At 50.6% G+C, this 15,794-nt stretch overlaps 1 protein-coding gene across 10 annotated transcripts in view; it reads right to left on the reverse strand.

Annotated features, from left to right (window-relative positions):
- The window catches only part of MAPKBP1 (mitogen-activated protein kinase binding protein 1), a 53,085-nt gene that overhangs the window by 11,473 nt on the left and 25,818 nt on the right, over positions 1 to 15,794 (reverse strand). For 7 of the 10 annotated variants that reach the window (XM_017895438.1, XM_017895434.1, XM_017895442.1 and 4 more), the window contains 11 exons: positions 5,793 to 5,855; positions 5,504 to 5,561; positions 4,612 to 4,782; positions 4,086 to 4,223; positions 3,639 to 3,821; positions 3,391 to 3,408; positions 2,957 to 3,117; positions 2,012 to 2,201; positions 1,346 to 1,492; positions 952 to 1,127; positions 100 to 191 (listed from right to left, as the gene is read on the reverse strand). In XM_017895438.1, the coding sequence (XP_017750927.1) occupies positions 100 to 191; positions 952 to 1,127; positions 1,346 to 1,492; positions 2,012 to 2,201; positions 2,957 to 3,117; positions 3,391 to 3,408; positions 3,639 to 3,821; positions 4,086 to 4,223; positions 4,612 to 4,782; positions 5,504 to 5,561; positions 5,793 to 5,855 (1,397 nt within the window). The remainder of the gene's footprint in view (positions 1 to 99; positions 192 to 951; positions 1,128 to 1,345; positions 1,493 to 2,011; positions 2,202 to 2,956; positions 3,118 to 3,390; positions 3,409 to 3,638; positions 3,822 to 4,085; positions 4,224 to 4,611; positions 4,783 to 5,503; positions 5,562 to 5,792; positions 5,856 to 15,794) is intronic. The other 3 variants (XM_017895439.1, XM_017895443.1, XM_017895435.1) reach the window with 1 other exon arrangement.

A 15,794-nucleotide genomic window follows, 5' to 3' on the forward strand; every position in this document is an offset into this window, starting at 1 on the left:
ATCCAAAGATTACCGACCCCACATCCAAGAGCCAGGACAAATATAAGTGGCATCGGCAGGACTGCAAGAGCCCTGTGCCATTCCGGGCATTCTCCTGACCTGTGTCTGGCTTAGAATACTCCAGGCACAGAATCTCAGAGTCATGGGCCTCCACCTTCAGCATTTCACTCAGGGACTGAAGTTCGTGCACCCTGCAAAGATGAGGGGAGGTGGGAAGAGGCGATGGCCAGGCCGCAGGAAGAAGGACTCACGCCCCCTTCTACATTTTCTCCTCCTACCTTTTTCCTTTTTGTGAACTTTTAGGCTTAGAGAAAAGTAGCTGAAAGAACAGAGCGCTTCCATATTTCCTTTACCCAGCTTTCCCTAATGTTAACATCTTACATAACAATAGTGCAGTTATCAAAACTAGGAAATTCATGTTGGTACAATACTATTAATTAGAAAACTTACTCAAATTTCCCCAGTTTTCCCGCTATGTCCTTTTTCTTGACTCCAGATCCTATCCAGAGTCAAAATTGCATTTAGTTACTTCTCCTTAGACTTCTGTGGTCTGCAACCGTTCTCCAGTCTTTCTTTACTTTTCATGATCTTGATGCTTTTGAAGAGTATGATCAGTTACTCTGTGGTATGTGCCTCAATTTGAGTTTGTTGGATGTTTTCTCATGTCTACATTGAGTTTATGCATTTTTGGTAAGAATACCACAGAAACAATGTCACATCCTTCCTAGGACATCCTATTACGGGCATCATGATGTTGATATGAGGATGTTAGGCCTGACCACTTGGGGAAGATGATTTCTGCTAGGTTTACTCATTGTAAAGTTATTACCTTTCCCTTGTAAATAAGTATCTTGTTGCCCAACCTTTTTGGGCCCAACCCTCCCTAAAGTTCTAAATACCCAACTCTGCACCACGAGCGGCAGTCAGTACCCACCCAGGGCCTGGCATTACCTAAGTGTGCCCATACGGTCCCCTGATGCTAGATGCTGTCCATTGGGGCTGACACACACCGAGCGGATGCCCACGCGGGGATCCATCAGGGATGCATCCGCTTTGTCTCCTCCAGGCAGGTCTGTGTCCAGCAGGGCCTGGGTGTTCCCATCCACATAGATGATTTTAATGAGGTCCTAGTGGAACAGGTTAGAAGAGGTAGATGAGGCAGGCCTGACCAGTACAGCTGTAAGGGGCAAGACAGCTGGGCAAAATAAACCCTTGGACCACAGAGCACAGCCAAATGAAGGCTGGAAAGCCAAGGCCTAGGGACCCGTTCCCAATAACAAGGTGCAAAAGCTGTGGGGAGGGGGGCACTGAGGGTGAAGCGGGGCCCCATGGCCTCAGGGCTCACACTGCTGAGGATGTTTCGGTGGAGGGTAGAGCCATGCACCCCGGAGCTCTCTGTGTTCCAAAGGCGGATGGTGTTGTCTGAGGAGCAGGTAATGAAGGAACTGGGGGGCAGGCAGGCCTGGTTACTGTCCTTCACCTCGGGGTAGACCTGAAGGGGCCGAGGGAACACAATCAGACCTCCATTCGGGAGCAGTCCTCTGCCTACCCAAGGAGATGAGAGGGAATGGGACGAAAGAGGGAATGGTGGCCAGGACTTAGTCCAGTGCCAGTCACAGGCCATACATAACTAGTATATACTCTTCATTATGACCAAGGGGAAGCACCCACCATATATCAGGCACTCTTCTGTGCCTCCCACTTACATTATTTCATTGTATTCTTAGAACAATTAGGTAAAGCAAGTACACCATTTTATAGTTGAGGAAACTGAGACTTGGTCAAATTGAATAACTTGTTCAAGATCACTGAGGCAAAACTAAGGATGGGGCACACTGGGGAAGCCTGTAACATTCAAATTCAGTCCCCAGGATCTATCCCAGGGAATTCACTGGAAAAACAGGGAGGCAGCAGGAATCTAAGATTATTCTTGGGGATCCCTACTTTCTGTCCTCAAAATGGTATCCCAGCCAACCTGGCCAGTCTCCAGCCAGCTAGTCAGCCCACATACCTCCACACTCCAGACGCAGGAAGAATGATACAGAGCCGAGTACACCTTGCCCACTTTCTTGGGGTCCCTCACATCCCAAACATAAATGCTATGATCGTTGTACACACAAGACAGCCACTGATTAGTAGGATCAAAGGTCAAGGCAATGGTGTCTGGATACCTGGCATTGGCCACTCCAGAGAAGAGGCGACTGTAGGGAGAGGACAGGGCACACTAGTGAGACTGAAGGGATTGAAAAGAGAAGCCAATCCACAATGGAAGGAGCAGTGCGTGAGGAGCCCTCCCCAGACCTGCAGGTTTGGAAGTAGTTGCTTGAGAGAAGAAAGGAGCCCCTACTAGCCATCAGCAGGAACCTGACCCGGCGCTAGCTGCTGGGCCATGGTGTTTGGATGAACACAGTTTCACAGAACACCAACGTTAGACAAGGTAATTCTATGGCTGTGATGGGGCAAAACAAAACCAAGACTGCTCTGTGCACAGATAAAAACAAGATCACCACACAAACCACGACAATGACCGAACACCGCCTTTCCCATCTACATGACTGCTGGCGGCTCCTTGACCAAATACAGCTTTAGCCCCATACCTTTCCTTCACCTCTTAGATAAATTAACAAGATGTGCCACTGCAGAATTGCCCCTAGTTCCTGACAGCATCCAACCAGAATACTTCAATCCCTTGAACTACTCCTAAAATCACCCAACGCAAGCCCAAATCCCATATGCCCCTTCTAACACCCACTTACTGAGACTCTCCACAGTTCTCCACAGGGTGGGGTCTCCTTGGTTGCAACAAGTACCAATAAACCCAAATTCTTCTGTTTAAAGAGGTGTTCTCAGTAATCTCTGGGGCATCAATACACTCTTCGCCTGCTCCCTGAGGCACTGACAAAGACTGGGCAGGGGTAAGGCTACGAATGGAGGAAGGGGGGCCCACGTAGCTCACCTGGCCTCAGTGATGCTGGCAATGTCTGTCCCCAGAGCATGGGGTCGGGGCAAGGTGCTAAGGAAGTGCAGGTTAGAGGGGTTGAAAAGGCGCACGGTGCCATCAGCACAGCCACAGAAGATGTAGTCTTGGCTCACAGAGATGCAGTGGGCCACTGTGGTCTGTGGGCAGAGTGGCTCAGCTCAGCAAGGCCACCTGCCCACTCAGTCTTCTCTCCTCCCCGCCCATCAACAGCCACCTGCCAAGAGGAGGGACCGCCCAAGGCAGGGGCAAGGGAAAAGCTGCCCAGCTGCTCTATTCTGAGCCCTTCAGCCCTGTCCAGCCAGGGGATAGGAATCGAGGATTCTTCTAGGCACCAGAGGATCCAGTAGGAAAAGCCCAGTGAAGAGAAAGAAACAGCATGAGAAAGAGAGGAGGGTGCAGGCACCACTTACTGTGAAGCTGTCTGTGTTCTGAGCAGAAGAGGAAAGCAGGGGAAAGAGAGACAGAAAGAGCAGAGAGGAGGTAGTTATATAGATCACCAAGGGCTGGAACTGGGCCAAGCTCTAGCTCCCCCAAGCTTCATTCTCCTGGGATCTCCTGTATGCATGAGGGCCCAGCCCCTAGTCTGAAGCCCTGGGCACTAGTTCTCCCCTGAGCTGAGACATGGGCAGACCCTACCCCTGGGGACGGAGGTACTTACCCTCAGCTCCACCCACTTGTCCAAAAGCCTTCGATCACTGAACTCGCACAGCAGCCCCGAGGACGTGATGCAGAAGGTGCTATCCGCCTTCTTCCCTCTGCCACAGGCCACATCAGTGAATAGGTTGTTCCGCAGCTCTCCCAGCAGCCCTGAGCGGCCCAGCAGGGGCACAGTGGCATTCACCTGTGGAGGTACACCACTGTTACCCCCCATCCACCCCAGAGCCTGTCCCTGGAAACCAGGCCCTAAGAGAGGACAGGGGACGCCTCCAGCACCCCCTTGCTCTTTGGGCCTACTCCTCAGCCCAGACAGCATCTGGCTCATCCAAAACTTCTGCATGACTGCTAGGAATGCAGAGAGAGGCCCAGGTCGGGCAGAGTCTCCCGGGGTGGGCTGGGCAGGCCCTGGCCGGGGACTTGGTGGCTACTCCCAGCTTCAGCACCTCACCTTTGAGGTCTTGCTGTCATCGAGATACCAGAATTTGATGTGCCGGTTGCCTGCAGTGACAAAGTAGCTGCAATCCTCAGAGAAGGACACTGCTGTCACCCGACTGGACACCTTGTTGGAGGCCACCACAATGTTTTTCTAGAGGGGATGCCAAAGGAAGAATCAAGGCCCTGTCTCTTGGAGCTAAGAAGACAGTGACTCAGAGAATGGAGGAGAATTAGAATTTGTACTTGAAAAAGCATTTCTTTCCAGAATTTACTGGCCAGAAAAAGAGGGGTGGGGAAATAATCCCTTTCTAGAGGAGCTGAAAAGATTCATTTCCTGCAGAAGTCCTTGAAGGCATAAAGTTAGCTCCTTCTACCAACATGCTTGGCCACACGGTTGCTCTTTTCTGCTTCAAATAAGTTTCTAGAATGAGAATGGTTCAGTGGGGTGGAGTGGAACCGTGCAGGTCAGCAGTCTCTTGCCTCCCCAGCTGACACTTGACCCCTGTGAGGCTGCCAGGCCATCCCACCCAGCCACTCACCTTCCAGGCCCACACGTTGACGATCATGTCATGCTGGTAGCCCACAGAGACAATGTACTTGGCGCTAGGAGAGAAGGCCACACAAGCCACACCATACTTGTGCTCCTGCAGCTCGGCCACCTGGCTGCGCTCTGCCACGTCCCAAACCCGCACGGCGGGCATGTGCCCACTCTGCAGGGAGGCAAGAACTGGAAGTGAGTTCTTGAGTTCTCCACAGGCATACAGCCCCCGTTTGTCTTCCAGAGTGGGGCCCTCGCCTCCTCAGTCACTGGATACCATCATTCTCCCGGCCAAAAGTCAGGGCAGGGTACAGAGGAAATACGGTAAAGATCTGAGGGCAACAATGATTATCAGGGAGAAAGTGGCCCCAGAGTTTAGTCAGCGTCTCTGGGTGCCCGTCTGTACTTCTGGTTGTTCAAAGCTCCCTGAATGGTTCTGATGGGCAGCCGGCATTGAGAGCCACTACCACTCAGGTCTATTTCTGCCCCTAGTAAGACTGTGCCGCCGGGACAGAGGCGTTCCTCCTGAGCCCAGCAGGGGGCCCCCGAGGGTAAGGAATAGTTAAGGCAGTGGTTTCCAAGGCACGCTTCCCTGACCAGCAGCATCAGCACTATCTGGGAATTTCTTACAAATGCACATTTCGGAGCCCCATCCCAGACCTACAGAAGCAGAAACTCTGAGGACCAGCCTAGCGATGTGTGCTTTCATAAGCCCTCCAAGTGATTCTGATGTACACTAAAGCTTGAGAACCACTGTTTTAAGGTATAGGGAAAACCAGGATTTGGTGTCTGTTTCAGAAGCCAAAGTGAGAGCAGGCCTAGGACCGCAGCTCTCTGCTGAGGCCAGGACACCTGCCCTCTTTACAGTACTGCCAGCCCTCTTCTTCACTCACCTCTCCGGTGACCAAGTACTTGCCATCAGGGGAGAAGGCAAGGGCAGTGATGGTTTTCCTGCAAGAGATGGGGCAGGCTCAGAGGGGCACTGGCATCTTGGCCTAAGCCTAGCCCCCTCCCAGCATCTCAAAAGGTGAGACCAGCAGACACCAATGGCACATGTGGCACTTCCGCATCTGGCCTTAGGCTCCAACCAGGTCCCAGCCCCCAGAGCCATAGAAACTCCAGATAGTGCCCTTCTCATAGCTCCCAGAAGGAAGAGGCATCCTGAGGACCCGGCCCATTTACCTGGAACTGTTGAGGATGTGGTGCTGTTTGTGTTTCCGGGGATTGAACAACACAACCACACACCTGCGGGGATGAGCAGACAACAGGCTCAGCACCAAACCACAGCTCCCCAGGAGCCCTCCAGGCCACCCAGGACTCCAGTCACCCAGCAGAGAGAGCTAGGTAGAGACAGCAGAAGGGCTCCACTGCTTTTTTTTTTTTTTTTTTTTTGAGACAGGGTCTCACTCTGTCACCCCAGCAGGAGTGCAGTGGTGCAAACATGGCTCAGTGCAGCCTCAACTTCCCAGGCTCAAGCAATCCTCCCACCTTACCTCCCTAGTAGCTGGAACCACAAGCATGTGCCACCATGCCAGCTAATCTTTGTTTTTTGTTTTTTGTTTTTTTTTTTTGTAGACACAGGATCTTGCCACGTTGCCCAGGCTGGTCTCAAACTCTTGAGCTCAAGTGATCTGCCTCCCAAAGTGCTGGGATTACAAGCATGAGCCACCTTGCCCAGCCTCCACTGCTTTCTCCTGGCAACCTGTTCTTTCTCCTTTTCCCCACCCAAGAGGGCCTATCTCTGTAGCCCCATGAGAGTAATAAGGACTCCCTGGAAGCCTGTCCCCCCAACCAAGCCCCTAAATACCAGCTCTATCTCTGGCCATACCCACAAAGGGCTGGCAGGGACACAGGCCATTCCGCAGCCCTTCCATATACCCCAGGAAGGGGTGTAGGAGGGGAGAAGAAATGTGATTTGGACAAAGCAGGCCTCAGGTGCACAGCCCGTTCACAGGCTTGGGGTCACACGTGTATCAAGCATGTGTGCCTGAAGATATAAGGTCTCTCACATGTGCACCCACGTGTGTACTTGGCAAGAGCTGGCCTCCCACACCCTGCATGTGTTGAATGAGGAAGGAAGTGGGAGGCCAGGCAGGGGCCACACAGCAGAAAGGCTCAGTAAGATGGGGTAGAGGGATAGAGCCTGAGAAGGCCTGGGAAAGCCCTACAGTGCCACGGAGGTCCCAAGCCCCACCCTGAGAATCCCTGGCCCCAAGAAACCTAAGAAGAGCCCCCCAACTGCCAGAAGCAGACAATCAGGGACTCTGCCTGGCTCACAGAGAAGGCGGGGGCAACCTCTCCCGCCAGGCAGCAAGGCTGCTGGCTGGAATCAGGTCCTGCCTTTCCAGAGGCAGCTCTGGAGACGGAAGCTGGGTAGTAGGAATCGGGGGCAAGAAGCCAAAGGCCAATAGCCAGGCAGCTTCTCTTTAGGCTTCTTGGCTGTCAGCAGGCCCTGGCCCGTTGCCCCTTCTGCCTCAACTCTTCGTTAACACTGGAACTAGCAAACAAGAGCAAGCCTGGAGGCTGCGAATAGGAAAGGCAGGGAGGAGAGAAAGAGCAGACAGCTACTACCCCCAGACCTAACTTTCCCTAGTGGGACCCCACTGCAGCCCCCGTATCTGAATGCCACTACTGGCTGGAAGCTTGAAGGGAGGTAGGTGCAAGTTGCTAGTGAGTGCTAAGCATCTTGGGCTCAATAAACCACTTCGATATGCAAATTTGGGGACACTGGGACCTCCGATGTGACCAGATATGCCCAGAACTGCCAGGCTGACCAACAGCTGTGGAATTCTTGAGTCACATCATTTTCTCCTCTAACCCCTCAACTCTTCCTGTTGTTTTTTTTTTCTCCTTCTTTCTCCATTTCCTACTCTTTCCTTGTTCCTGTTTCCTTTTTCCGTTTTTTTGAGACAAGGTCTCACTATGTTGCCCAAGCTGGTCTTGAACTCCTGGACTCAAGTAATCCTGCTGCCTCATCCTCCCAAGTAGTTGGGATTACAGGCTCATGCCACCCTGCTTAGCCCTTCCTTCCTTTCTTTCTTTCCTTTTTTTTCTTTTTGGAGGCAGGATCTTGCTCTGTCACCCAGGCTGGAGTGCAGTGGCACCATGGCACCATCACAGCTCCCTGCAGCCTCGACCTCCTGGGCAAGCAGTCCTCCCACCTCAGCCTCCCAAGAAGCTGGGATAACAGGCACATGCCACCACACCCAGTTAATTTTTGTATTTTTTTGTAGAGATGGGGTTTTGCCATGTTGCCCAGGCTAGTCTTGAACTCCTTTCTCTTTTTATACCACCTTCTAGTCTCCTGCTTCCCCTTCTAGAATGTCACAGTCAGGAGGGTTTTAAAAATTATAACAGGCCGGGCACAGTGGCTCATGCCTATAATCCCAGCACTTTGGGAGGCTGAGACAGGCAGATCACCTGAGGTCAGGAGTTCAAGACCAGGCTGGCCAACATGGTGAAGCCCCATCTCTACTAAAAATACAAAAATAAGCCAAGTGTGGCGGCAGGTGCCTGTAATCCCAGCTACTTGGGAGGCTGAGGCAGGAGAATTGCTTGAACCTGGGAGGTGAAGGTTGCAGTGAGTTGAGATCATGCCATTGCACTCCAGCCTGGGAGACAAGAACTAGACTCTGTCTCAAAAAAAAAAAAAAAAAAAAGTATGACAAAAGCAAGATGGCTTTGGAAACTCTGCACCCCATCGCTCTTGAGCAGGCACATGAAAATTATAACAGAGCCAGGCACGGTGGCTCACGCCTGTAATCCCAGCACTTTGGGAGGCCGAGGCAGGTGGATCACGAGGTCAGGAGATCGAGACCATCCTGGCTAACACGGTGAAACCCCGTCTCTACTAAAATACAAAAAATTAGCTGGGCGTGGTGGCAGGCGCCTGTAGTCCCAGCTACTCAGGAGGCTGAGGCAGGAGAATGGCGGGAACCCAGGAGGCGGAGCTTGCAGTGAGCCGAGATCACACCACTGCACTCCAGCCTGGGGGACAGAGAGACTCCGTTGAAAGAAAGGAAGAAAGGAAGACGAAAGAAAGAAAGAAAGGAAAAAAGAAAAGAAAAGAAAAGAAAAGAAAGAAGGAAGGAAGGAAAGAAAGACAGACAGACAGACAGAAAGAGAAAGAAAGAAAGAAAGAAAGAAAGAAAGAAAGAAAGAAAGAAAGAAAGAAAGAAAGTAAGAAAGAAAGAGAAAGAAAATTATAACAGAGTTCAAAGTCCACATATTTAGATTTTTTTTCTTTTTTTTTGAGATGGAGTTTTGCTCTTGTCGCTCAGGCTGGAGTGCGGTGGTGTGATCTCGGCTCACTGCAACCTCCACCTCCCGGGTTCAAGCAATTCTCCTGTCTCAGCCTCCCGAGTAGCTGGGATTACAGGCACCCATCAGCAAGCTTGGCTAATTTTTTTGTATTTTTAGTAGAGATGTGATTTCACCATACTGGTCTCAAACTCCTGACCTCAGGTGATCCACCCACCTTGGCCTCCGAAAGTGTTGGATTACAGGCGTGAGCCACTGTGCCCAGCCAGATTTAGACATTTAGGTTTTAATACTTTATGCAGTATATGAAAAGTAATAGCCCCAGGCCTGCCACCATCATGAATTCAGAGCCCAGAAAGTTTTCAGTGGTTAACCAACGTTTTCTGAACCTTCTTGCAGTCTGTGCTGACCTGAGGCCCTCTGCAGGCTCCTCTCTCCAGCAAAGGCTCTAGTCTAAATGGGAACAGGTTCCCTAGCTTTCTGATGAGTTACACAGGAACTCATCAGATAGGGCTCATCAGAAAGCTAGGGCTCATCAGAAAGCTAAGTCTTCAGCTGAGAGTTGATCTAATTGAATTGACTCAATGCATAATCCAGCCAACCATATCCCAAATCCAGAAAAAGTGGGCTCTATTTGCAAGCTTATGAGTTTTCCCTTAATTCTCATCCCAAAACAGCATTTCAGCCTTTAAAGGGTAGTGCATCAGACTGCTTAAAACACTTTCCAAGTCACTGCATACAAACTCAGTCTTCCTGGGACACAATATCCTGTTTCCTCCTTCTTCTATGTTTAGCTCCATGGTGGAAGGAGAAGGGTGAATGGTGTGTGTGTGTGTATGTAGGAACACTACGTAGATAGAAGGATAACTGGCTAGTGGCAATGGCAATGAGGCAATCTCTCCCTCCTCTAACATCCCCCTGCTCCCAGTATAGCCTAAGAAATTCTCAGGTGTGCCATGGAAGAGCTAAGCAAGAAAAGGAAACACCAGAGGTCGTCCCTTAAGCAACTATTTTTGTTTCTAATTATTGATATTTGGAAGCCATCCAACAAGAGAAAGAAAGAGAGCATGCAACCACGGTCACAGCTCCACATGCAGGGACGATAACACAGATGCTGAAGTGACAGCAGCATGGCCAGGGCTCCCTGTGTGCTTGGCTTGTTGACGCCCTCCCAACCTGTTCTCAAAAGCACCAAGGAGCCCTCTCAGCCTTCTTGGTGAATTCTGAGCAAGCTCCTAGGTCAGCCGGGGAGAGAAGCGCGGGGCACGGTTTGTATCAATCTTTCCCTCCACATCCCCTGACCCTGCCCAGCAGGGTGAGCCCTTGCTGCAGTGCTGGCTGGGATCCACCACATGCCAAGGGCTGGGTTGGCCCAACCAGCTAAGTCCCGCAACTCAGCACCCGAGGGTGCAGGGCGGCGGCTGCTCACTCTCACGGGGAGGGTGTAAGGCCTCAGCCTGGGGGAGTCATGCTGTGAAGTACTGGCGCCAGGTGCTGGGCCCATTGCCCAGGAAGGGCCAAGCCTTCAACATCCCCCTTCCCTACACAGGTCCAGGCCTGCTGCTACCACAGAGCCCAGGATTCCCTCAGGATCCACCTTCTACCACTCTCCATCCCCCAGATGGGATGAGCTATGCACGGGGCAGTATAGACAGGGAGCAGCACACACAAGATCAACCAGGGACCCTGGGCCTTTGAATTGTTTTCTTTCAGACCAGGTAAAATCTGAGAGTGACTCACAGAAGCATACCAAAGGGGCTTCTGGCCTCGCTCAAATGTCGCCCTCCAGCCCTATTTATCATTACAACCCTACCCCTGTCACTGCTACTGCTTATACTGTTTCCAAAGAACACATCAACTTGTAATCATGCTTACAACTTACACTGGGGGTGGGGATCCATGTTCACACACCAGACTGCCAGTTCTGTGAGGATGGTATTTTTGGTCTGTTTTACTTACTGTTAAGTTCCCAGGGCCTAGAAGATAGGCCCTCAGTAATTGTGTGTAAATGAGTGAATACATCTTCAAGTCACTAGCTGCAAGATCTCAAAGCCCCGGCTGCCAAGAACCTCCTGTGTAGCAGAGTGTGAACCAGGGCCCTGGGGAGAGGATGGTTCTCCTGTACCTCAGGCATTTAGGACTCCTTGATGCTCAAGGGCAGCGCTGAGGTGGAAAGAGCAGAACACTAAGGTCACAGGCCTGTCTGCTAACACACTGCGTGATCCTGGGCACCAAGTCCCAGCCTTTGCTTCTCTCAGGTCCACGGGTCTCTCCACTGTCCCTGGCGAATTCCCTACAGAGAGTAAGAAGGCAGCTCTGTGTTCCTTCAGCTCAGGTGCCACGAGAACACAGTTCAGGAGGAGGATTCCGTCACACCCAGTGCAATGTTTCCAAGCTGAGGATCTCAGCATCAATTCTAACATGGGCTGAGTAAATGGAGGGCCTCCTCAGGAGAGCAGGGGTTCCCTCTTTTCCTCCCCACTCAAATCAACCAAGAGATCTCTTCTCAGCTGCCAGATACACCCTCTTACCTCACTAGGACACTTCCCACCCCAACGGGAGAGGAGCAGCTGTGCGCAGGACACTCACCCAGGCCACTCTGGCATGGGAGCCAGGAGAAACCCACTCTCAGGACTAGGCACAGGGAACAGGTGCCCAGGGGCTGTTCTGGGCTCGAACATCCATCTCCACTAAGCCGGCTGGGGAAAAGGCCCAACTCAATTAATGGTGTTCAGCTCAACTAAGTCTCTCAAAGGGGCTGTCGACATCCTCTGGTAGGGGCCTTCCCATGGGGAAACAACAAAAGGGATGTCGGAGCCACTAGGACAGGCTCCATGCTCAGCCTGGAGCTCCTACCCACCTCTCCCTGACACACTGCCCACCCTCCTTTCTCGTGCTGTTCCATTTCCTTTCAGAAAACTTTGTTTTCGTTTGATATTCGCCTCTGGGCCTCAGAGAATTTTCTGAGTTTTGTTTCTCTCCTTGTTTCTAGGATACCTGAGCTGGCTCCTAAAGCAACAGGCACAGGATGAACAAGAGTGCGGGGACTGGGGGCAGTGTAAGGATGATCAGATAAGAAAAGCAGGGAGACAAGGAGGGAGGTGAAGAACCTGCTTGTGCTCACACAGAATCTGGTGGCCCCCAACATCACAGCAGCACATCAGGGAGCTCTAGAACACAGCAAAACTCAAACACCCAGAAAGAAGCCATATGCGCAGAGAACTTGAAGTTCTAAGAAATCAAAAGGTCAGGGAACAGATTAGGGGCACTGCTCAGGGGTGGCCAAAGCCAAGCACACACACTCAGGAAACCTACTAGAGGTTCCATCAGGGAAGCCTGCACACCACCTGGAAGGATCATGACTCCCAGGCACATGCACTGGGCTGAGACCTGCCCATAAACATGCATAAGCACACGCCCTTAAAGGCCAGGCCTGGAGTCCAGGGGTATGTGAGGAAGAAAGCGGGCAGGACCCCACACTCCCCAGGGCAGGGACACAGGGCTCAGCATGCACCAAGCAGCACCCCAAGGCCTTTTCTGCCTATGCTACATCCAGCCCCAGCCCCACCTCCAACAAGAGGGAACCTGGCTTTCCCAGGCAGAGGCAAGAACAAGTGGAATTCCCCTGAGGCAGGCTGCACACACTTATCCAGCAGAGAGGTCTTTCCATCAACTTGCTTCTCTAGGGGAAAAGGGAGCCCAGTCCAGCCTCTGCCAGGCAGAGCCCGTGTGGCTCCACAGCACCCCTACTGCAGCCATTAAACACCAGAGGACCACTTGGGAAAGATAATGACCCCAAACCCAGGGGCAGAAGTCTCCCTGGCACAGACTGAGTTGCCCATAAAGGGGGCTCTTCTTATTCGAAGGGCAGGTAGGCAGCTTAGAGGAAAAGCAATGTTAAAAATAAGCAGAAAGTGGCCGGGCACAGTGGCTCACGCCTGTAATCCCAGCACTTTGGGAGGCCGAGGTGGGCAGATCACCTGAGGTCAGGAGTTCAAGACCAGCCTGACCAAAATGGAGAACCCCTGTCTCTACTAAAAATACAAAATTAGCTGGGTGTAGTGGCGCATGCCTATAATCCCAGCTACTTGGGAGGCTGAGTCAGGAGAATTGGTTGAACCCAGAAGGCAGAGGTTGTGGTGAACCGAGATCGTGCCATTGCACTCCAGCTTGGACAACAAGAATGAAACTCCGTCTCAAAAAAAAAAAAAAAAAAAGTGTGGTCTTCCCCCCACCTTGTGCCATTTTAATAATCAGAACTCTACAGTCATACTACTTGGGTTAGAACCCCAATATACATACTAGCTATGTTACCTCGAGCAAACTCCTTAACCCTTTTGGTTTTTTTAAGAGGTAGGGTTTCATTGTGTCACCCAGGCTGGAGTACTGTGGCACGATCATAGTTCACTGCAGCCTTAACCTCCTGGGCTCAAGCAATCCTCCCGCCTCAGCCTCTCAAGTTGCTAGGACTACAGGCACATGCCACCACACCCAGCCAATTTTATTTTTACTTTTTGGTAGAGACAGGGTTCTCACTATGTTGCCCAGGCTGGTTTCAAATTCTTGGTTTCAAAGCAATCCTCCTGCCTTGGCTTCCCAAAGCCACTGCACCCTGCCTGCCTAACTTTTTTTTTGAAATGGAATCTTGCTCACTGCTCAGGTTGGAGTGCAGTGGCATGATCTCGGCTCACTGTAACCACTGTCTCCCGGGTTCAAGCGATTCTCCCGTCTCAGCCTCCCAAGTAGCTGGGACTACCAGCACCTGCCATCATGCCCGGCTAATTTTTGTATTTTGGTAGAGACAAGATTTCACCATGTTGGCCAGGCTGGTCTTGAACTCCTGACCTCAGGTGACCCGTCCACTTTGCCCTCCCAAAGTGCTAGGACTATAGGCGTGAGCTACCGCACTGGGCCTGCTTGACTTCTTTGAATCTCAATTTCCTTCTCTAAAATATGAGGATGATAATAGTACCAACATCAAAGCATTGCTCAGAGTATTAAATAATTAATATACAGTGCTTAAAAAGTGCCTGGCGGGCTGGGCGCGGTGGCTCAAGCCTGTAATCCCAGCACTTTGGGAGGCCGAGACGGGCGGATCACGAGGTCAGGAGATCGAGACCATCCTGGCGAACACGGTGAAACCCCGTCTCTACTAAAAATACAAAAAAAAATTAGCCGGGCGAGGTGGCGGGCGTCTGTGGTCCCAGCTACTCGGGAGGCTGAGGCAGGAGAATGGTGTGAACCCAGGAGGCGGAGGTTGCAGTGAGCTGAGATCCGACCACTGCACTCCAGCCTGGGCGACAGAGCAGTACACCGTCTCAAAAAAAAAAAAAAAAAAGTGCCTGGCATAGAATAAGTACAGTCATACGTCACATAATAACATTTTGGTCAACAGTGAAGGGCATGTATGACAGTTGTCCCGTGAGATTATAATGGAGCTACAATATTCCTGTCACTTAGTGACATCTTGATGATCCTGACCCTATGTAGTTCTATGCGCTAGGCTAATGTGCGTGTTTGTGTCTTTGTTTTTAACAGAAAAGTTTAAAAAGTTAAAAACAAAATTTAAAGCTTATAGAAGATAAAAAGAAAATACTTTTGGGCCAGGTATGGTAGCTCATGCCTGTAATGCCAGCATTTTGGCAGGCCAAGGCGGGCGGATCACTTGAGGTCATTAGTTCAAGACCAGCCTGACCAACACGGCGAAACCCCATCTCTACTAAAAATACAAAAATTAGCCAGGTGTGGTGGCAGGAGCGTGTAATCCCAGCTACTCAGGAGGCTGAGGCAGGAGAATCACTTGAACCCAGGAGGCAGAGGTTGCAGTGAGCTAAGATCGTGCCACTGCACTCCAGCCTGGGTGACAGAGGGAGACTCCATCTCAGAAAAAAAAAAAAGAAAAATATTTTTGTATAGCTGTACTGAGTTTGTGTTTTAAGCTAAGTGTTACTACAAGAGTCAAGTTGTTAAAAAAAAAGTTTATAAAATGTAAGAAAGTTATAGTAGGTTAGGTTCATCTATTGTTGAATATATGTTTTTAAAATAAATTTAGTATGGCCAAGTGTACAGTGTTTGTAAAGTGTACAGTAATGTTCTGGGCACTCACACTCACTCACCACTCACTGACTGACTCACCCAGAACAACTTCCAGTCCTGGAAGCTCCATTCATGGTAAGTGCCCTTATACAGGTATGCCTTTCATATATATTTTTTATATGATATTTTTACCATACTTTTTCTATGTTTAAATACACAAATACCATTGTCTTAGGATTATGTGCAGTATTCAGTACAGTAACCTGCTGTGCAGGTTTCTAGCCTAGGTGCAACAGGGTATACCACGTAGCCTAGGTGTGTAGTAGGCTACACCGTCTAGGTTTGTGTAAGTACACTCTGTAATGTTCACACAGCAACGAAATTGCAAAATGACACTTCTCAGAACATATCCCCATCATTAAGTGACACGTGACTGTACTTGATTGATAAAGGTGGCATTTTTTGGTGGTGGCTTTTTTTTTTTAAGACAGAGTCTCTCTTTGTCACCCAGGTTGGAGTGCAGTGGCGCAATCTTGGCTCACTACAACCTCCACCTCCTGGGTTCAAGTGATTCTCATGCTTCAGCCTCCTGAGCAGCTGGGACTACCAGCACCCGCCATCACGCCCGGCTAATTTTTTTGTGTTTTTAGTAGAGACAGGGTTTCAACATGTTGGCCAGGCTGGTCTCGACCTCCTGACCTCAAGTGATCTGCCCACCTTGGCCTCCCAAGGTACTGGGATTATAGGCTTGAGCCACCGGGCCCAGCCTGATAACAGAGCTTTTTTGATGAGGTGATAAAACTAAGCAAATCATGTATCTAGTATAAAAACTATAAAAGTTGCTATGAAAATTACATTGTGGAATGAACTAGGCATTACCAAGTTAAT

This window comes from Rhinopithecus bieti, unplaced genomic scaffold, assembly GCF_001698545.2.
Source record: "Rhinopithecus bieti isolate Rb0 unplaced genomic scaffold, ASM169854v2 scaffold_26426, whole genome shotgun sequence".
Lineage (NCBI taxonomy): Eukaryota > Metazoa > Chordata > Mammalia > Primates > Cercopithecidae > Rhinopithecus > Rhinopithecus bieti.